General features: G+C 40.1%; 1 protein-coding gene across 1 annotated transcript in view; it reads right to left on the reverse strand.

The window, feature by feature from the left end:
- Positions 1–622: 622 nt before the first annotated feature.
- The window catches only part of SDC3 (syndecan 3), a 102,292-nt gene continuing 80,014 nt past the window's right edge, over positions 623–22,900 (reverse strand). The window contains exons 2-5 of the mRNA XM_063454460.1: positions 19,957–20,077; positions 7,919–8,445; positions 5,812–6,106; positions 623–3,838 (exon numbers count right to left, since the gene is read on the reverse strand). Of these exons, the coding sequence (XP_063310530.1) occupies positions 3,672–3,838; positions 5,812–6,106; positions 7,919–8,445; positions 19,957–20,077 (1,110 nt within the window). The 3' untranslated portion in view covers positions 623–3,671. The remainder of the gene's footprint in view (positions 3,839–5,811; positions 6,107–7,918; positions 8,446–19,956; positions 20,078–22,900) is intronic.

Consider the following 22,900-nt stretch of genomic DNA (forward strand, 5'->3'; position numbering starts at 1 on the left):
ATGTGTACCTGGCTCCGTATCACAATATAAAAAAAAAAAAAAAAAAGTGTTACAGCATGTACTTAGGACACTTAAAGGAGCAGTTTTGCATTCCTAACGCTATACTGTCCCACTGCCTCTCCATCTCCCGTCCTCCTCCCTTCCCCCCCTCCCATGTTAAAAGGGTTTAAAAACATTTTTAGTACTTATTTTAGTACCAGAGCCAGGGGCCCTCAACACAGGCTGGTTCTCTTAAACCAGCGTTGTCATGCTGATTGAGGATCTAATGCGCATGCACAGTGAATGCCAAGTGCACATTAGAACTTCCTTGTAGGAAATCATTGGTTCAATGCTTTCCTGTGGATAAGTGTGAGGACTTATGTCGTCGTTCCGCTGTGTTAAACTCTGAGACAGCCACTAGAGGCAGTTTTAACCCTGCAATATTTTACATTGCAGGGTTAAGGGGACAGAGACATTGCACTCAGACCACTTCAATGAGATAAAGTGGTCTGGGTGCCTATAGTGTCCCTTTGTACACCTAGATTTCCAGGTATACAAAGCAAAACATGAAAAAAACGGTAGTTAGAAATCTGCTTTGTACAGTTAGACCCTAAAAAAAAGGGACACTGGATTACCAACCATGTGCTGTAATGCTCTTTATTTTTATTTTTTTACATAGCTATAAGATCCCGTCTATACATCTCTCAGTCAACAGAGAAAGCATACAGATAAGAGGCATTATGAAACAATGATTTCATTTCTCCTATTATTGCAATATGTGCCCTGGCTGAGACTTTACTAAACTAGACTGTAATGTAATTTGCCATGGTTGAACTTTAGTCTTTTCAACCTAGACTACTATGTAAACGCGTTAATATACATTTAAAAGAAAAATGGATCTCATGAAGACATGTTAGACAATTCTCAGGGTTTTATTTAATGGTGTAATTTCCAGATAAGTGAATGTTTCCCTTTATTGCCATTAAGAATGTCATCCATCCCTGCTTGTGAATTTACATTTACTCACCTATATTAGGCAAGAAGTATTGAGAAAGAAACGGCAGCTAAAAAAAAATGAAATTTCAAAGTTTACATTTTTTATTATCCTTAATGGGTACAGCACAGAAATAATTATAAAATTAGGAAGAAACATTACTGCAACATTGCGTAAGAATTATTGGCAAATATACAGTTTAACTTTTAAGTGAAATTATTCGAATTTTGCTCGTTTTAAGTAACCGGTTTAACATTAGATTAGATTTTGGCTTTAAAGTCTGTGCAGTGAGATACAGAAACATTCTGGACAGACTTATAGAAGCAAACTGTAATGCTAAAATCCTAGTGAACTACGTACATACAAAAAATGTTCCATACAGTATAACCAGATTACCCAAATCCCTCCCTAGAAATAATTTTATCACCCAGGATCCATCTTCAGTTAGCAGCTAACCCACATTTTAATTTGCAGGTAGCAAATGTTCTACAAAACAAAATTAGGTTTTGATCCTGGCCATTTTAGAAGTTACATTTTGCAAAGCTCTGAAGAATGGTTGCTGTAGCTGTACAAAATAATTACCGAAATTTTGCACCTAGTCTCCCTTTATGAAGTTTAAATTAAAACAGTGTACTATTGGACAATGAAATGATACGGTTGTTGGGCGATAGGGGTTCATTAAAAAAAAATTCACTATAACACCTTTTCTTTAGACATTTAAAATTCCACTAAAACACAAAAGTAAACATTCCCCATCATGGACCGTAGCCACATTTACATTCATGTCCCAGTGGCATATTATCAATACCAATATAGTCCAAATTACGTTTCTGGTTACAATCCTATTATGGAATTTAAATAATAAAAGAAAACATAAAACAATAAATACTCCACCTTAAAATTCCTGTAACTGTAGCACTTGCAAAAACAGGGACTGTTTTTGGCAGACCTCTAACAGGAAGAGTACTGGCCAATCAAGAGCCTCTAATTCTGGTTTGTGTTTTTGATTTTTTTCTTAGCGTTTCCTTGTCCCATAATCTCTTGTCCAGCAGGGTTTTATGGGATAGGTTTATGGTCCTGCTGCAATTCCACGCATCACAGTTGATGAATTAAATTGCTCAATAAGCAGATAGCAGGCATGCCATGGCTACTATCCACCTATTTACAGTCTGGTTTATAGCTTTGCAAATCATGCTGTATGCAGAGATCTGCCAAATATGCATGCATTTTGCCACAGCTCCAGGCAAGGAAGGAAATGTCTGTCCTAGTTGTACATGCAGTAGGCTTGCTGTATGCACAAGTTGGATTGATCTCGAACGGCAAAGAGTGAAGTAAAAATAACTGCTTTGGTATCTAAGTGCCAGGAGGCGTCGCTTATAGCTGCAGCATATCACTGCATATATAAATCCTTCTTAACAGGGAGACTGGCTACAGTACACCCTCTGCATTAATGCAAAGTTGTTATGGTGCCCAGTGTGATCCTTTAATCCAGCAATCAGCCTTTACAGCAGATAAATCATAGCCTTGCTAGAAAATGTTCAATAAAAATTATTTTTACTAAATATGGGTTGAATGCAAAGCTGGAAGTTAAGACGATGGGGTTTGAGAGACTAAATTCCTATTAAAACTATTTACATGCATCTGGTGCTAGATAGGAGTTTTTGTTTAAAATTTTGTTCATCTCCCTCACACGTACCATGATGATCTGGTGCATTGGTAGAAGCGAAGGAATAGAAAGCAATAGCCGTCCAGACATAAGCCTTTATATCAGGCTAAAGTGCACACCGACATTGAGTGAGAATTTCACTTCTGTTCAGCATCACTGGGGGATGGCTATGTGAGCAGGGCTCTAGCAGTATAGAGATTAATTTGATTAAAAACCAAATTATGGCACTGTCACTGAAACCTCTATTTCATTCCATCAGAGTCCCCTGGCATAGAGAAAGGGACACTTGCCTATTTAAAAGTTTATAATCATAACATTTCTGCAGAAAACTATTTTTGCTTAAAGATTAAAAAAAAAAAAAATATGAATTTGTTATTTATCCTACTTAAGTCCCTTTATGTAATGTTTTATTAATTTACACAAGATCCTATGTACAGTTTAGGTACTAAGCCTGTGGCCGGAGAAAAACCAAGTATGTATATATGTATATATATTAATTAAAAAAACAAAAAAGTTAATATGGGTTATTAAAATGTAAACAGTTTTTAAATAACTTTCCGTTTTGTCCTGTTCTTCAATACAGAAGGAAATATTTAGACTTCTGGAGAAATTGGGAAGTGGAAGTCACTTGTTCTGCAGTATATTTTAATCGTGTACAGCAATACCGCACTACTGCTAAACCAATAATAAATCTCTTGTGCTTTTGTGAGCTGCTGCTCCGTGGTGGTTGTCAAGAGTTAAATTCATAGCAAAGACTGGAGGAAGAACCAAAGCTGCATGGGGCAGCTATGATTAATTTTATGGACAAAAGCAGGAATTGCAGAAAGAAGGCAACAAAATAGTAATCCGTAAAAGAAGAACAGTTTTCGATTTGTAAGAGGAGATGGATTGTCCTGATGTGACCCACACCAAGGTTCGCTTACATCCCGTCAAAGTGTTGAGTCATGAAAGTAAAGGGTAGGGTAGAAAATGGCCGCAGGCTCGCTAGGCATATGGACTAGGAAAGGGTTGGCCGCAGTGTGCATCCCCTTACTATGCATAAAACTCTTCATGATTGTCCGGTTTCTGGTAGGAAACACTGGCTGGTTTGGGCTCCTCCAGTGCATAGCTTCCTTCGTCTTTTTTCTTCATCCGATAAATCAGCAGCATCACCAAGAATGCAGCGAACAGAGCTCCAACAACACCACCTACAATTACCGCTGAGAAAAATAAAACCAAGTTAACCAACATACATCCTACAAATAATCAATATAGACAGTTTCTGTAGCTACACAGCCAGTGGCATACAGATACAATCAATCAATGAAATTTAACAGGAATATCTAATTCAAGAACTTTAGAAATTAAATTTGGGTGTACAAAGGTAATTTTTAGGATCTAGATTACAAAACTAATTATTAAATACCAAAGACTAATCGATTACTTCAAAAACAGGAATACACACTTTTTTGATTCCCTTCAACATTTTATACAGTTATATAGAAATAAGAAAATAAATAAATAAATAAATGAAAGCATTTAACAACTCTAAAGGTTTTCCTTGGTAATAAAGCAACTATCTTCATTCATTCACTCATCTTGCATTTTCAGAACAGCTTCAATTGGCTGTCCAATTTCAGATAACATTACAGATCTAATGGAATGAGTATGAACAGTTAATACATTCTATTAAACTTCATCACCCTCCCATGTTGGGAAAAGGAACATTTGGTTGTAAATATCAGATTGGATGTGACACAAATGGGGAGGATAAGCACAAATAATATATACACTGATCAGCCACAATGTTAAAACCACCTGTCTATTAATGTGTAGGTCCACTTTGGGTAGCTAAAACAGCTCAATGCATCAGGGCATGGACTCCACAAGACCTCTGAACGTGTCCTGTAGTATCTGACACCAAGACATTAACAGCAGATCCTTTCAGTCTTGCAAGTTGTGAGGTGGAGCCTCAACGGATTTGATTTGTTGTTCGTATTGAGATCTGGAGAATCTGGAGGCCAAGGCAACACCTTGTACTCGGTCATGTTTCTTTAACCATTCCTGAACATTTTTTGCAGTGTGGTATGATGCATTATCCTGCTAAAAAACAAAAAAACACTGCCATCGGGGAAATGGGTGTTTGCTGTCTGGAACTCTAGGTAGGTGGTACATGTCAGAGTAACATCCACATGAATGCCAGGACACAAGGTTACCCAGCAGAACATTGCCCAGAGCGCAACACTGCATCTGTTAAACTGCCTTCTTCTTGCATGATGCTGCTACCTCTTTCCCAGGTAAACAACCCACATGCCTCCGGCCATCCACCTGATCTAAAAGAAAACGCAATTCATCAGACCAGGCAGCTTTCTTACATTGTTTCATTTCTGATGCTCATGACCCCATTGAAGGCGCTTTTGGCAGTAAACAGAGGTTATCATGGGCATTCCAAAAAGTCTGCAGCACTGCAGCCTCATACAGAGATGCAGTGCGTGTACTGATACCTTTTAATCATCTCCAGCATTAAGATTTTCAGCAGTTTGAGCTACAGTAGCTCTTAGGTGCGATCGGACCAGGTGGGCATGCCTTTGCTCCCCAATGAGCCTTGGGCACTCATGATCATGATACAGATTGTCGTTCCTTGCACCACCTTTGGTAGGTACTAACCAATGCATACCGGGAACATCTGGAACATCCAAATACTTTCCGTTTTGGAGATAGTCGTGTAGCTATCACTTTTGAGCCCTTATCAAAGTCACTCAAATCTTTTCACTTCCCTATTTTTCCTACTTTCAACACATGTAATGCAAGAACCTACTATCCACTTGCTGCCTAATATATCCAACCCCTTGACAGGTGCCACTGCAACGCTATAACCAATGTTGTTCACTTCACCAGTCAGTGGTTTTAATCTTGTGGCTGTCAGTGTAAATGAATAGGGATATAACATGGGAACAAAAGAGGACATATCAGAAATATGAAGGGGTTAACAAGTAACCGTGTGGCTCCAGAGCTTTATATTCGTTTTACTTACATGTGACAGATCACCGTGCTTGAGCATGACAATCTACTAAACAAAAGTAAATGTAGAAGACAGACGTAAAGAATTAAGGAGATTCAATATATAGGGAATATGTAGGAGACAGGGTGGTAAACACATCTTAAAATGTTACCAAGGGTTTAAAGTACTTGCCTATTAATACTTCTCTCCTCTCAAGAATGTTTTTCTGGGGCATTTGTGCCAGTGTATTTCCAGAATCTACAGTGTTATCAATAAGGCCGGTGCCAGCTTTTCTTCCTCCTCCTGGTCGAGATGGGGATGTACCAGGTGGAAAAACCTCATTACCAAGGTCCATTATTGTTGGTGGTTCAGTTTGAGACACACCATCCTCTTCTTGGATTTCAAAGTCCCCACTTGGCCCACCACTGACTGGAATCTCAAAATCACTGTCGCGAGCAGTAACTGTTGTCATCTTCCAGCTGTCTGTCTGTCAATGAGAAAAACATGATCATAGTCAGAAAGCTATGTAGTGTATGGGTGAGAACGTTATGCGGATACAAAAAACTGATTGAGGCAAGAAGAAAATATAAATAAAAAGGCCAGTTATAACGGTTAAGCGCCAAGTCGATGTGATATTCTAAAAGAACAAACAAGAAACCATAGGCAAGATTTGAGCATTACTTATTATAGTAGCCAGAGAGTGGCACATTCATAACTTTAAAACAAATCATGAACAAAGTATGGCTCTCTGCCTTTAGAGGTTTGGCAAGCCTTGATCTTAATTAGGCCCGCCTGGGAAATAATATGTGCAATATAATAGGTAATGCTTACAGGAACACTAAAGCATTAGGAATAAAAGTTTTGTATTCCTAATGCTTTAGTGTTTCTGTCCGTCTCTCGACACGTGTTCCTTCATCCACTTTGGCATAAAAATTATTTAAAAAATAAAAATAGTTTTTACTTACCTTGTTTCCAGCTCACTCGGAATGGCTTATCTCGCATTCTCCAGCGTGTCATTAAGGAGGATTGGCCTCATCTGGAGTCCGTTCCCACATGCACATCTAGTTTCAGTATAGGACAAGATTGAATCAATGCTTTCCTATCGGATTTCAGTAACGTGACTTTTTTACTTTGTTACTGCAATAGGAAGCAGCTCTAGTGGCTGTCAGTATGACAGCCAGTGGAGGTGTGTTTAACCCTGCAATGTAAACACTGCAGTTTCTCTAAAATGCAATGTATTACATTGCAGAATTAAAATGTACAGGACCACCCAGGCCACTTAATTGAGATTACGTGACCTGGATAACTTTGGATTACGTGGTCTTTTAGAGAAATAGTCCCGACCCGTACAGCACTTTGCTAGCTGAAGTTATTCAAGTGCAAAAGAGTGCGTCCTTTCTCCCCCCCCCCCCCGTGATTGGAAGAAAGCTTTGGCTGGGGAAGAAGGGGTAAGATTGCATGGGTTGCATGGGTTGCATGGGTTGCAGACAAAGGTGCCGGCAGGTGGGCTGACTTAGTGATAAAAGTTGCCCTCTCTGAGTTCTAGCCTGTCAGCCCCAAGTCACCTGGGTGAACTGTTCCTTCATGGGCCAGTAGGGAAATCAAAGATCTACCTTACTGGCCCAGCACACCCGATGCTTTGTGGATGCAAAACAGAAAACACCTCCACAGGGAGGCAAAGTATCAAAATGGCTCTCACGAGCCCAGGTTACTTGCAGAAGGTTACCACAGAGTATCAGCACCCTCATACTTTGCATGCTTCAGTGGAGGAGCAAAGCAAAAACCACCAGTGTAAGTTAACCAAGGGCTGGAAGGAATAAACTTTTTCTCTTTCCCAAACAAAGATTTTTAAATTGCATGTCTAGCATGTCTGTATCTGTAAATGTATGTTTACCACTAGATTTGTTTATGAGGGAGCATACGTTGGGGCATTAGATGAGCTCATATATTTGGGCTGAAGCCTCTTATCTTTTTGTCACATACCAATGCCTCTGACAGACCTACAGCTTTTGCAAGCTGGTTTTAGATAGCCCCCAATTAAAAAAAAAATAAAAAAAAATGCACAATGAAATTGTTTTGTACTTCACTTCAAATGCTACAGATGAAAAGTGATGACAATGAAATTGTGAAAGAAAGAATGAATGTGATGAAGATGCAATACAATATTCTCTTAGAAATAAAATGTTTTGGTATTTGTAAACTTGGGACCATGTAGAGGACGGTTTCATAAAGTAGAAACATTACACACACAAAAAATAATAATAAAGTAGACCAAAAGTAAAAAATATAAATGTCTCACCTGTGTCTGCTGAGTGGGTAGCACATCTCCAATGGTTTCAATAACACGTTCATCTACAGAGGTTGTAAACACTACTGTTTCACCCTCAGTAGGCCAGAGCCTTCCGCTTTGACTGGCATTGGTTGAGAATTGGTTATCGGTCATTTCCAAAGTCATGGTCTCTTCCACAGTGGGATGTTGTGTGGGTGTTGCAACAGTCGAAATTACTACAACTGGTTGCAGCCTGCGCACCTCTGTTGTCCTGGCTGTTGCTGTGGTTACTACTGATGTGGTTGGAGCCTCTTTGGTAGGACTAGTGGGTGCTGGAGAAGCAGGCACAGATGTAGTCTCTGGAGTCTCAGGAGGCTCCCATGGGTGGTGCCGGTGCACTACTGGTACTTGGGTGGTTGGCAAAGCCCAGGTGCTTTCATCAGGAGCATGTGTGTGAATTGTGGGTGCAGGTTTCAGTGCTGTAACTGAGGAAGGTGAAACTGGGGTCTCTGTAGTGAATCGGACACCCGAATCAACCCTGGTCTCCCTCTCAAAATCTGTTGATAGAGAAAGCAAGTTAATAAAATGACTTGGTTTAAAAAAAACAAAAAAAAAACCTAATAACTTCTTATTCTTTTATTCCAATTTTTAATATTAAACACATACAATATCACGACTGAATCAAGGATATAATTTACATGGTATTAAGAGGCTGCCTACAGTAACAGATTCAAATGTGAACTAGACATTCTAACTACCGTCTTTCCCCGGGTCTTATATTAATTTTTCCACTGAAAACCGCACTTATTTTCTGGGGATATCTTATTTCGGGGGGAAAACTGTAACAAGCATGTGCTAGAAAGCAGGTCACCGTTCAGGGGAATTCCCCCCGAACATAGACCAGTTCACTAGGGCATGGAATACTGCGATTCTATGTTCAGGGAAACATTCCAGAAAACAGATTAGCTCACTCCCAAATGGAATCCTGCGAATCTATGTTCAGGAAAATTCCCCAAACAGATTAGCGAACTAGTGACTAGGGCTTCTATTCCAAGCATCCCCTGAAAAAAAAGTTGGGGCTTATCTTCAGGGATGTCTAATTTTCAGGGAAACACTGTATTAGGGAGGCTGAAACAAGAGAAAGAATTTGACTGCCTAGGGCACAAACATGCCAGTGCTCTCAAACTTGAGTCTCAAGGAACTACAAAATATTAATTTATTTACCCTTACTCAACCATCTGATATCTTATCCAATCTGTCTGATCGCATGCATATCCTCTTCCACTCAAACACCTTTTACCATCCAAACCATGCGCTTTCTTCAACCTTCACTTGGGGAAGGGAATGTCAACAAAAAAACTGGCAAGGAAAAAAAGGGGACTAAAGAGCCTCAAAAGGTTTTTTTGTTTGTTTTTTTAAATAGCTTAATTTACACATAATTCTATTTCAATATACAAATAAAAGATTGTTCAAGAAAATATGGGTCGATTTATAGAAGAAATAAAATATAAATAAAAAAACATTTATAGATAGCTAGATAAGCATCTGCAAATATAAGACTAACAAAGGGAAAAAATAGTACATATAGGGAGTATTCATTGTTTAAACACTTCGGCAGTAAAACCTTATTAAAAAAAAATTGTGTTTTGGAGAGTAAAAATGGTATGCTTATATATCATGTGTGTACTAAAAGGATAATGAAAAATTAAAGGAAAAAAAAAAAAAACTATGTACCCATCAAAAATTTTAAATAAATATATAAATACACACACGCACGTATAAAATACATCCATGAAAACAAAAATACAGGATAAAAACCCAGAACCTTCAAAATCGATGTTTAAGCCAAATGGTTGCAAAGTATTTAAAGTAAAAACATACATTATTCATGTATGTGCATTTTTATTTATTTTATTTATAACATTTTAATATATAGTTTTCAAATATTTTCTCTAAGAATTTATTTTATTTGTTCATTATGCACATACATGAAATAACAATCCCATAATAACGATCATATGTAGATTAAGCTTTTTTCCCTGAGGTGCTTTAGTCGACTTTTTAGACATAATTATTGGTCAGATTTCTTATGTACAATTCCTTATTTATTGTAATATGGTGATTCCGGATGCTTGGATGTATATACAAATGGACTCTAATATACGCCAAGTATCCGGTTGTGTTGTGAAGTGACGTGTTGCGAGGGGTGTAGCTTTACTTCAGTCAGTGTCGAAAAATGTCAGTTCTAGAAGCCGCGATTAGCTGGGACAAGTCATGTGATTGCACAAACTAATGGCAACGATGGTTTAAAAGGAGATGCTTACCTGGATTATAACATCACTTACTAAGAAAAGCATCTTTGCAGGACTACAATACTGGACTTTTGCCAAGCGTTTTCTTTAAACAGTTTTTTGTTTTAGGTTTGTCATGCCAAAGCATGAGTTGGCATTTGATATATGTTATGAGTTGTTTTTATACGTTTGGATAACATTTATTGTAGGCTTTGATCTTACACCAGGCCTAAGCCATAAAACTACTAGATAACCAGCACCAGAGTTGGACATAGGGCATCGTAAAAGGTATTGGTGCATATGCTGTGACTTTGAGTTCTTCAAAGGACAACATAATTAAAGAAAATATGGAGTGGGCAATAAACTGCCAGGCCAAACCCCTCTGATCCACCCAGGGGTCTGCCCACTTAAACAACTAGTTTTGAGATATATATTGAGGATGTTGGACTATCCTGTGGGAGAGATTTCTTTTTTCAACAACTACTTGGAGACCTGTACCATCTAAATCTCCCACAAGAATTAGATATAAGGGGTAAATACATGTAAGGATCTCTTATGTTTTCTCCTATTTTATTTTATGGACTGTTTTGCAATGTGTTATCTGTGTTTCTGTGTGTCATTTATTTCTGTATTTTTGTACAATGCACTGTGGATCTTTTTTTTTTTTTTAATTCTTTATTTTTGCTGTGCAGAAATAACATGAGCGTGCTAGTAATGCCACAACAGCATAATCAGACAGTGGAACACACAGATTTGTTAACAGTCAAGCAGCATTTAGATGAAACGCACAGATTTTTTAGTAATAAAACATGCTAGGTACAAGCTAGCTAGGTACGTTTGTCATTCTGAGTTACTTATCGCTAGGTAACGGTAGCTTAGGGTTAAGAGTTATAGTGAATGTCATCGCTTTAGTAGTTAAACAGTGGTTCGATTAGCTAGGTGATTAACTAAAAATATCTACGAACAAAGTTGGCATTAGAGGCGTATTAAACATAGTACTCGGTTAACATGCAGGCATGGGAGACATATCATATACAGATTTGTAATGCACCTAAGGGTAAACTGCTCAGTTAAGGCAATAGTAGGTATTGAATCAGTGGAAGGTGAGCAGTGAAATTAACCAGTATGGACTATGCTAAACAATAGATAAACATGCATAAACAAGGTTTGTAAGATTTTTCCCTGTGGTCTGGGGTCTTGGGTGGCATGCCGTCCTTTAAGCTGAGTAGTCCCAGTTGTGTGGCATGATTGGTGCAAAGTTCTTTCATCCTATGCCTTCCTTCAGGAGGCGGCGGTCACCCCGTTGTGGGTCTTTCAGAGATCTCTCCTCTGTGGGCCGCGGAAGGGGCTTTCCACCCGCTTCGTGCGCCGGCTTCCAACCTCCCTGCCTCCCGGTTAATGTCGCGGTTGGCATCGTGCGCTGGTAAGGATGTAGTGGCGCCCTGTTTGAGGAGGGTAATTGAGGCCGCCGAGGTGTGGGCAGGTGGGACGTGTTGGTGGGACCTTCCCTGTAGTATTGGGGCGCAAGAGCTGGTGCCCAAGATACCTGTTGCTGTTGCTCCCCGTGCCGGTCCCCGGCGAAGAGGCTCACTGGAGGTACGAAGGGGATATCCGCCCAGACGGCGCCTAAGTGCCGGACGAATCCAGGCCGCCACCGCTTTGATTGCCATCTGATAGGATCGCCTTTGGGAGTGAAGCGTTGTCCAGAGTTTGGAGCAGATCCGCTCGTAAAACTCCTGTGTTTGCCTAGGAGGTTGGATTGCTGTGCGGCTTGTGGTTTGCCGTGTTCGTGTCGCCATTTTGTTCGTGCCTGAACAGTCCCATGTTGCCTTGGGTGCTGGTGTTGCAGGCTTACTGTGCAGGTTCGTCGCTTGTGACCTGGGCAACCAGGCTTGGGTCGGGATAACCCCCACCGATACGGGGGGGGGGGGAGCATCATGCCCCTGGTGCTGCCATCGAGAGGATGGGGAGATCGGCCGCCTCACCCCTGTTCCCGCGCTTGTAGGCCGCGTTCATGCAGCCGTGGATTTCCTGCACCAATCCCCACAAGACGGGTATCCTCGTGTTCAGTGGGGCTCACTGAGCTCAGGCAGGGTGATCTTGTGCAGGTGAGAGCTGATTTTGCCTAATTTTTTGCCGTTTTCCGATTGTAACTGCAGGAGCTCTGCAGTTATGCGTGTGATCAGGATGCTGGTCAGGCTCCGCCCCCCACTGTGGATCTTTTTGTCAGATTAAATGTTTACTTAATCGGCTTCTGTCCTTGTTCTCTATGTGGTGGCAGTAAAGTGTGTTACTAGGGTGTTAGTGTAGAAGGGATTGCAGGGGTTAATTTAGTGGTTGCTGGGACTAGCAATAGGTAACCAGGGGTCTGGTGTCATTAACCCTTTCACTTCCACGCTCTCCCCACTGTCCAAAAGCCCACATTCGTGACAATGTTAAATTGTCAATGAATAATTGATTACATCCAATTTGATTCAAGGTTCCAGGTGTGTCACCCCAAAGTTTGTCCTCACGCACTTCAACCTCAGCGTCAGGAATTTATGGGGCTCTGTATGAGGGGAGCTTAACTGCATTAGCTCACGTAGATTTTTACAACTTTTCTTTTTTTCCCCATTTTGAGAGTGAAAATCACCAGAAGCAAGGTGTGGTGCAGCCTAAATAGAACTGCACAAAAAAAGCAATTTATTCAGGCTCTAACCCATGTCCGTGAATTTAAATCATTACTCTGTACTTGGCACTTTTAAATAAACATCTGCACTATATGTTTCTCTGTTTTGTATTTTATATGGCATTGTATTGACATCTCTATATTGCATGGGGTAAGACCCCCTTTTTCTTATATCTAGCACTCCACTCTCTACTAATTTATTGTTGTTTTTTTAATTCTTTATTTTACTTGTGCATAAAGTAACAACAGGCGTGCATAGCCACAACAGCTGCTGCAAGCATTATCATGCCATTTCAAAGTGTGGCAATTAAAACAGCACATTTTTTGGGGGGGAATCATGACAATAACAGGTTATAATTCAACAGTAGTGTGTGATAAAGATGCTAGGCTAGATCTACGCAAGACAAGTTTAGTTATGCCTAAAGTGATGTGTATGTGACACTGAATTCCCAACTATGGTAAACATTTATACTTCAGTAAGCAGGGTAAACCATGTATTAGAGTGTTACTTGTGTGATGGAGCTATGTGTCCCAAACATGCAAGGTGAGTATACTCGTTGTCTTGAGCGAGAGGAAACAGGCTTAAGTGAGAACACTGGGGCTGAGCTGTCTGTTATGTGTCCGTGCGGACCCCGGCGGGGAGAAGTTGGTGGGGGCCAGGTATGACTGCATGCTTCGTCCATGAGTGTCTGTTCCCAGATGGCATGAGGTGAGCAGTCAGCTCTGATATTGCCCGGTCCGCATTAGGCTGTGGGGAGATCCGTGCTTGTGTCGCTTGGACAGGCGATGACTCATGGGTCCCCTCCGGCCACAATCGCGGCTAGGGAGGCGCGTGTTGCAGAGGATCCACTGGATTTCTTGGTGCCCTTTTCCCTTTGGCCTGGGTCCGCTGCACCTTTGTTCAGACAGCTGTTGTGGCTCCATATCGCAGGAGCAGTTAAGCAGGTGCTCTGAGCCGCTGCAATCTTGGCACTAATTTGTTTTTAATGAGATTTCACTTATATGGCTGTTGAGGACAGCTGTCCTCACCAGTTGTTGAGCTGGTTATCTTTTGATACATACTTTACACTGCTTTATCACACATCTTTTGATGAATACCCTTTTATTGCACAAGACAAATTGTTCAAGCAGCATTTTAGGAACGGACGATTGATCAGAAACCGCTTAATATATGGGCAAGCAAGAAATCTGCATTACAATGTATGTCTCTACCTTAAGAGCTCTACTACAGTATACCAACCTTAATATACAGCGTGTTGAATAAAAGAAAACAAGCTTATTAAAAAATTTACATTTCTTTTTTTTACAAATGAATTATGTAAGCATTGCAATTCAGTTGTAAATAACAGTATGGTACAGATTTATAAAGCTACATAATAGTTTTCTTTGTTTGCAACTGTAAAGTAACCAAGTGAGGTGAGGCAATGGTGCAATCTAAATTTTTTCTGGATAACTTTATTCTTTAAAAGACATAGAACAACAAAAAAATTAAAAGAAAAGAAAAAATAAGAAGGCTGAAAGAAACCAAAAACGTACCTACATACCGTCCCAAACCAAGGCCAAGCACTCCCTGCTGTCCAATTTTCACCGCTGATATCACACTCCCTCACCTAATGAGGGATGTCCCACATGCCAGGCTGAGGTGAGGACTTGAGCAGCATGGAAGGGTGGGCGTGCTGCCATTGGGCATGCATATTGACGACAGACATCCATACTGAAACATTGCACAATCAGACCACTACAAATTAGTGAAGTGGTCATGGTGCTTGGAGTAACCGTTTAAGATTAAAAGGCTAATCCAAACATTGACCCCTTGCTCATGGTGCTTAGAGGCTTTCAGCCACATCTCACTGACCGGCACAGAAATATGCACTAGCACCATAGGGTCTTAACAGATGAGCTAGAAACAAAATTATTCTGCAGCCATGTAAACAGTACTGTTCATCTAAATTATATAATTGGCAATCCAAAGGGTTAGTAATACAAAAATGTATTCTTTACACTTTATTTTCCCTGTCCACATTTATAGATTTAAGAAAAAAAATCCATAAATTGAGTGTTACACGATTAGGTGAGACTAACACTTTACATTATCACAATTGTCGATTTTTAAACGGCAGAACACATTTTTATAATTAAGCAAAACAAAACCACAAACTATATGAAAAAAGGTAGAACAAAAAAAAATAATTTAAAATAAATAAAAAATTTTGTTTTTTTTTATAAAAAAGTATATTATTCACTCTTCCAGAAAATTGCACTGAAATGAAAATATTTCAACATGTCCACATGCTTCTGGTTGTGGCTGGCTCTCCTTTTTGCAAGCAATGTTGCCTGCAGTGGAGAAGAGGCACTCAGATGGTGCTGAGGTGCACGGGATTCACCAACGTGAAGGGGGGAAGGGGGGCAAAAGGGTGATAAAACAACAATCCAATTGCCCCCCAAAACAAGGACAGAAGGTGACTGTAGCAAGTGTTTTAAAAATGAATGTCTACAAATGCTTGCAGTTTAGGGAATAAGATCCATGAACTTGTGGCCATAATGGCAACTGATAATGTAGATTTAGTTGCTGTTACGGAGACATGATATAATGAGAAAAATGACTGGGACATACCAGCAATACCAGGGTACTCTTTATATAGAAAAGACAAGGAAGGCAAGAAAAGGGGAGGGGTGGCCCTGTATGTGAAGGATATCATAAAATATAGCCTAATAAAAGTTAGTGAGGCGAACATCGAGTCTGTTTCGGTTACGTTAGAATTTGGTAATCACACAGTAACTCGTGTAGGTGTGATTTATAGGCCCCCAGAACAAATCGAAGAGTTAAATAATCTACTAGTTGAGGAAATAGCTAAAATGACAATGAAGGGAGAAGTTACCATCATGGGTGACGTTAATCTTCCTGATGTGAACTGGAAAACCAAAATAGCTGCTTGTGCCAGGAGCACACATATTCTAAACTCCCTACAGGGATTGTCTCTAAAACAAGTCGTTGAGGAGCCAACTCGTAAAGAGGCCATACTAGATTTACTGTTAACAAATTAAGATTTGGCATCAGATATTACTGTAGGTGAAAGTTTAGGATTCAGTGATCATCAGTCAGTGTGGTTTAATATAAGAACAGTGACTGAGTCACACTACACAAAAACAAAAGTTTTAGACTTTAGAAAAACAGACTTTTCTAAAATTAGAATAGTTGTAAAGGAAAAGGAATCATCATCAGACTGAAGCAGTTTGAATGGAGTCCAAGAGAAATTGGATTTAAAAGTTGCACTGCTGAAAGCAACAACAAATTGCATTAGGCTGGTCAGTAAAAGCAAAAAATTCAAGAAACCACTCTGGTACTCCGCAAATGTGGCCAAAATAGTAAAAAACAAAAAGTTAGCATTTGGTAATTATTAAAAATAAAAAAATAAAAATAAAAAAAAAAAACATAGTGAGGAAGATTAGGCAGAAAGAGGCTAAGCAAGTTATAAGAGCTTCCACACACAGAAGAAAAAATAGCAAAGTCAGTTAAAAAAAAAAGGGGGGGGGACAAAACTTTTTTTAGATACATTAATGATAGGATAGTAAAAAAAGGATTAGTTAGATTAAAAACAAAAGAAGAAAGGTATGTAGAAGAGGATAAAGGTCTAGCTGACTGCCTCAATTCAAATTTTTGTTCAGTATTTACAGATGAAAATGAAGGAAAGGGGCCTAAAAAGGACAAATGAGTAATTTGTTACATGTGAGTTTACAGAGGAAGAGGTTCTATTTCAACTGTCAAAAGTAAAGACAAATAAGTCAATGGGACCTGATGGAATACACCCAAGGTTATTAAAAGAGCTTAGTGGTGTACTAGCAAAACCATTAACAGATTTAGTTAACCAATCATTGTTAACAGGAGTAGTCCCAGAAGATTGGAAGTTAGCGAATGTTGTTCTCATTCACAAGAAAGGTAGTAGGGAGGAGTCGGGCAACTATAGGCCAGTAAGCCTTACTTCAGTAGTGGGGAAAGTAATGGGAACCCTGTTAAAGGATCGGATTGTTGAACATCTAAAATCACATGGATTTCAAGATCAGAGACAACATGGGTTTACTTCAGCGAGATCATGCCAAACTAATCTTAGTGATTTTTTTTTGATTGGGTAACTAAAATAAAAGATCAGGGTGGTGCAGTAGACATTGCTTATCTAGATTTTAGTAAGGCGTTTGACACTGTTGCACATAGAAGGCTTATCAATAAACTGCAATCTTTGAGTTTGGATTCCAATATTGTTGAATGGGTGAGGCAGTGGCTGAGTGACAGGCAACAGAGGGTTGTAGTCAATGGAGTATATTCGAAGCTTGGGCTTGTCACTAGTGGGGTACCTCAGCGATCTGCACTTAGACCCATTCTCTTTAATATTTTTATTAGTGATATTGCAGAAGGTCTTGATGGTAAGGTATGTCTTTTTGCTGATGATATTAAGATATGTACAAGGGTTTAAGTTCCAGGAGGGATAAGCCAAATGGCAAATGATTAGGTAAACTAGAAAAATGGTCGGAGTTGTGGCAACGTGCAAGATAATGCATCTTGGACGTAAAAACCCAAGGGCAGAGTACAGAATATTTGATAGAATCCTAACCTCAACATCTAAGGGAAAGGGATTTATCGGTAATTATTTTCAGATGACTTAAAGGCAGGCAGACAATGTAATAGAGCAGCAGGAAATGCTAGCAAAATGCTTGGTTGTATAGTGAGCGGTATTAGCAGTAGAAAAAGGGAAGTGCTCATGCCATTGTACAGAACACTGGTGAGACCTTACTGGGAGTATTGTACGCAGTATTGGAGACCGTATCTCCAGAAGAATATTGATACTTTAGAGAGAGTTCAGAGAAGGGCTACTAAACTGGTTCATGGATTGCAGGATAAAACTTACCAGGAAATGTTAAAGGATCACTTTAGGGTCAGGAACACAAACATTTATTACTGACCCTATAGTGTTAAAACCACCATCTAGCCCCCCTGGGCTACAGCCTGAAGCTGTAGATCTGCATGCTGTTTGGCTAAAAAAAACAAGCAGTCTGCTGACATCATCAGAAGTGGTAGCCTGATCCAATCAGAGTGCTTCCCCATAGGATTGGCTGAGACTGACAAAGAGGCAGATCAGGGGCAGAGCCAGCATGATTCAAGCACATCCCTGGCCAATCAGCATCTCCTCATAGAGATGAATTGAATCAATGAATCTCTATGAGGAAAGTTCAGTGTCTGCATGCAGAGGGAGGATATACTGAATGTTTGGATGCATTTTAGGCAGCCATGACCCAGGAAGGATCTCTAACAGGAGTTAGAGATAATAATTTCACTGGCCACTAAGGAGTGGCCAGTGAAATTATTACTAGGCTGTAATGTAAACACTGCATTTTCTCTGAATAGACCGGGTTTACAGCAAAAAGCCTGAAGGGAATTATTCTACTCACCAGAACAAATTCAATAAGCTGTAGTTGTTCTGGTGACTATAGTGTCCCTTTAAAGGATCTTAACATGTATAGCTTGGAGGAAAGATGAGACGAGGGGATATGATCGAAGCATTTAAAACACAAAGGGAATCAACACAGTAAAGGAGGAGATTATATTTAAAAGAAGAAAAGCCACCACAACAAGAGGATAGAGGGGCAAAGGTTTAAAAAAAAAATATCAGGAAGTATTACTTTACAGAGAGGGTAGTGGATGCACGGATGTATTAACCACAAGGCAAACAAGGCATTTGCCTAGGGCGGCACTTTCAGGGGGGCGCCAAAAAATGCCACCCCAAGCTCCCAGACAAATGCCTTGTTTGCCTCGTGTTCTGGGGCTGTCCACCTTACTGTGAGTGAGTGAGTGAGTGAGTGTAGCTGTGAGTGTGTGTCTGTGAGTGAGAATGGGTGTGCCTGTGAGCGTGTGTATATCATTTGATGTGTATCTGAGAGTGTGTGCCTGTCAGTGAGTGGGTGTGTCTGTCAGTGAAAGTGTGTGTTGGTTAAACAGTGTGTGCCAATGACTGTATCTGTCAGTGAGTGTATATCAGTGGATGTATCAATGAGGGCATGTGTCTGTAAGTCAACAAAATGGCCTTGACACAAATTGGGGGGGGCAAATTTAGATTTTGAGGGTGCCCAAATTTAGTTGTGCCTAGGGCAGCACAAATCCAGAATACACCACTGAGTGGATGCATGGAATAGCCTTCCAGCTGAAGTGGAAGAGGTTAACACCGTAAAAGGAGTTTAAGCATGCGTGGGATAGGCATAAGGCTATCCTAACTAGAAGATAAGGCCAGGGACTAATGAAAGCACTAGATGGGCCGAATGGTTCTTATCCGCCATCACATTCTGTGTTTCTATGTTTCGTTAGCCAGGGGCCTCTCAAAGTAATCCTAGAATTCATGTCTAACTTGCCGACTATGTCCTCTAGGTTACCCCTCTTTATCTTCTTACATACTGTGGCCTCCATAGAATCATTGGTACCTACTTGGCCCTTCTTGCAAAGTGTCCCATGTATCAAAAATGGCAGTTTTGTACAATAACATATCAAGAACCAATGCACATAAAGTATAAATGTACTTTCATATTTTTTCCCTTTCCTTTAGATTTCCTTGACATTAATCATCTTTTTTGTCCTTGTGTCGGTTCTCAGTAGGTAGAAGCTGCCATTTTGTCTGCAGTTGGCTCTACTGTGGGATTCTTTTGAATTGTGGGTAAATTCACTTGGCAACAAAAATGGCGTTTGGTTTAAGCCTGCCCATTAACACAATGCCAGACCTCACGCTTTCCATAAGAAAATAGTAGTGCCTGAGGATTCATATGTATAACTAAAACAACAATGAAGGTGAATTACAAAAAAAAAAAGCAAGTAAGTGAAAATGTAGGAAAAAATGAATTTAATAATAACCTAATTTCGAAAATGTAATACATTTTACCAGCTATATAATAAAACACAAACTTACAAGATATATACATGTACATTTTAAATAACGCCCCCAATAAACATCAATACACCATTTACTAAACAAAATCCTCTACCAGCTGCGTTTTATCCAATTTGGAATCTAACTCAAATATATACCATCCCATACATTAGAAGCTATTCCAATACTACTTAAAATACTTACAACCAGATCCAGAGGCGGAGTAAAAACCATCCATCTCCTCATCTTCTAGAAAGTAATCATCCCCTGAACTCTCAAGATCCACCGGCCTCTCGTCTTCAAACTCACTGCGCCATCGCTGTGCCTGGAAAATAATAGTATTTCTAATTGAAACAACAGCAACACTATTTTATCCCCAAAGCATAGAGTAACAAGAATTGTAATAATAATAATAATAATAAACTACTTTTTTATTAGTAGCTTACAATTACCACTCAAATACACACTGCAATACATGCAACCAAACAGAATAAGCTAGAAGGTTGAAAAATGACTCAAGTCAATTGCCTCTGTACGGGCTAGTCAAGTACGTCTACACTAAACTCATGCAACCATGTCTTTAGGGATGATGCTTTTTGAATTGGGGCACAGAGCCATGCTGGAATAGAAAACTGCCTTCCCAAAACTGTTCCCCCAAAATTGTATAGCATAGCTGTGACAGACCACCTGGCACCCCGACCTTGTACCTCCATCAATCGCTGCTTCCTAGTATTTGCGAGCACCATAAGCACTGTAATGGAACACCATAACCACCACAAATCCCACAAACCGCCGCAGCTTGGTTGGGGTCTTGCGGTCCTCCACCCACCCTGGACCCAGCTTCCAGTTCTCTTCCCTAGCCCAGAGAGCAAAGCAGGAACAGCTCTTATAAGAGCTAGTGCTTTTACTCAGGGGAGTATTGTAATTATACCAATCCCCAGAGTGAATCTAGTTCTCCAATCCCCCAAACATGAGCCAAGACTTCATGAAGGGGTAAACTAATCTCAATTTAATGGGAGCCACACTGGCCTTTTATGCAAGTCCCCAAGCAAGGTATACGCCCACATGGACCTTGTTTGGGACAGGGACACTAACTTAACCAATAACAAAACGGTTACAAAGTGTGACACTCCCAATACAAACATACAATCCCTCCTCTCTGCCTGGGAGATAATTGAGGCAGATACTGCATTAACCCAATTATCTCCAGGCAGAAAAACACATTTTACAAAAACCCCAAAAGTACCCCAAAAACACAAAATCCCCACAATTATTACATCCCCTGATAGCCCTGATCTGGGTGACCAACATATCAAAAAATCACCCACATCAGTTCAGGAATTCTATGGAAGCCCCATTTTGACCGACCGCACCTATGGTTTCATGCCCAAAACTGTTCCAGAGAATCAGGCTGTGCGGCCGGTCTACTACAAGTGTTCGAAATAACGTTTGAATTACTGAACAAAGCTGTTCGTTGATAGTTATTGTAGGTCTCTTGTTCTGGAGCATCTTCTTACCGAACTGTTAAGGCCGTTCACACAATATTGTTCATCCACTTATAGCTTATTCACTAAAGTGGGAATTGTCTTCAGACTGGATGGCCTATAGGCCATGACTTACCTCCCCCCGCCTGACAAGATCTCAGCAAAGAGCGCACGACAAAAGCTGACACAGCCAGGCGTAACACACACAGCGAGACATAGCATGACTGGACCTTCCCGTATAGGTAACCTGCCTCCCGAACACCACATATAACAAGGTACGGCCCGGAAAGTTTCACACACATCCTACGAGCCGGACAATGGCCTACCGCCACAGTAAAACATACCACATGAAGGCTATACCTGGCCAAGGTACATAACAAGCACGACAAGCCCTCACCACTACACTGGGCACGTAACCCTAGCTATAAGGTACCACTTACCATGATGCGACTAAAACATAAACATGTTCAAGACATGACATGCCATACAAAATGTTATTGAATTAATGTTATATCGATCTACAGCACAAGCTGTTGTGGCTGTGCTACAATATATGTTCTTCTATGCACAATCAAAATAAGAATTATTAAAAAAAAAAAAAAAAAAAAGTGGGAATTGTCAGAAATTCTATTTAATAAGGGAAAAAATAGTTCAAATGGAACAAGTCAGCTATGCATCCAGTACTGCTACTTTGCCCTTGAATTCTAAATCTCTGATTATTCTTACCTTAGTTAATTGCCTATATTAAATTCTCACTTTTGTTTATAACTTAAAGGGCCAAACCATTAGGACAAATGACCAAATTACACATTAATTCACTACGAATCCCAGTTCACTAAATAAACCTCTACACCGCATCCTGCTTCAAATTAGATGTCACAATAAAATAAAGCAACCATATATAAACATGTGAAAAATAAAATCTCATTACATAACCAATTGCAAAATAATATGGACATATATATATTCCCGGTCTGAGGGGGAAAATAAGATCAAGAAGGAGTACAATAGTAATTTTTTTTTATTTCCGGTTAGTCATTGCAAAAAACAACCTTTGGGCCAGATGAAAGTACAAAGCTTTTAGCACAAACAAAAATGTCCAATGTAATAAAAATAGATGCACGAGCACACGTAAAACAAAATTAGTGAGGGGCAAAGCTTGACCTCCACTGAAGATGGAGGCGTGAGTCTGTTGCTTCTGTTCCCAAGAGCAAAAATCAGCTACAATACACGGCTTCCCGCACAACAAACGAGAATCAACCCAAGATCACCCCGCCAAGCCATCTCACCATGGGGGGAGGGGCATTAAAAATAAATAAATAGACTTGACCCCTTCAGTCATCTATATGTTGCACACTTCAGGGGAACACAGATGGCCATCTTCTGCACGAGGCCTTGCTGAGGCGGCATCAGACTCTGAAGCCAGCGACACTTCCAACAGATCTCAGTCACACTAAGCAGAGGAGACTTCCATAGCCTACTCCTTGCCGCCACTGAAGACTTCAAGGCACACATGTCGGCAGAACTTGAAAAGCACATTACAGGTTTAAAAGAAGAAGACCTGGGGGCCTTGACCTCATGAACAAGTCATGTGGAAGCTCAAGTCAAGGGCCTTGCCACACAAGTGTCATCTCATGACACAACTTAATTCTCTGAAGGACAAT

The sequence above is a fragment of the Pelobates fuscus genome, chromosome 1 (assembly GCF_036172605.1).
Source record: "Pelobates fuscus isolate aPelFus1 chromosome 1, aPelFus1.pri, whole genome shotgun sequence".
In the NCBI taxonomy this organism is placed as follows: Eukaryota; Metazoa; Chordata; class Amphibia; order Anura; family Pelobatidae; genus Pelobates; species Pelobates fuscus.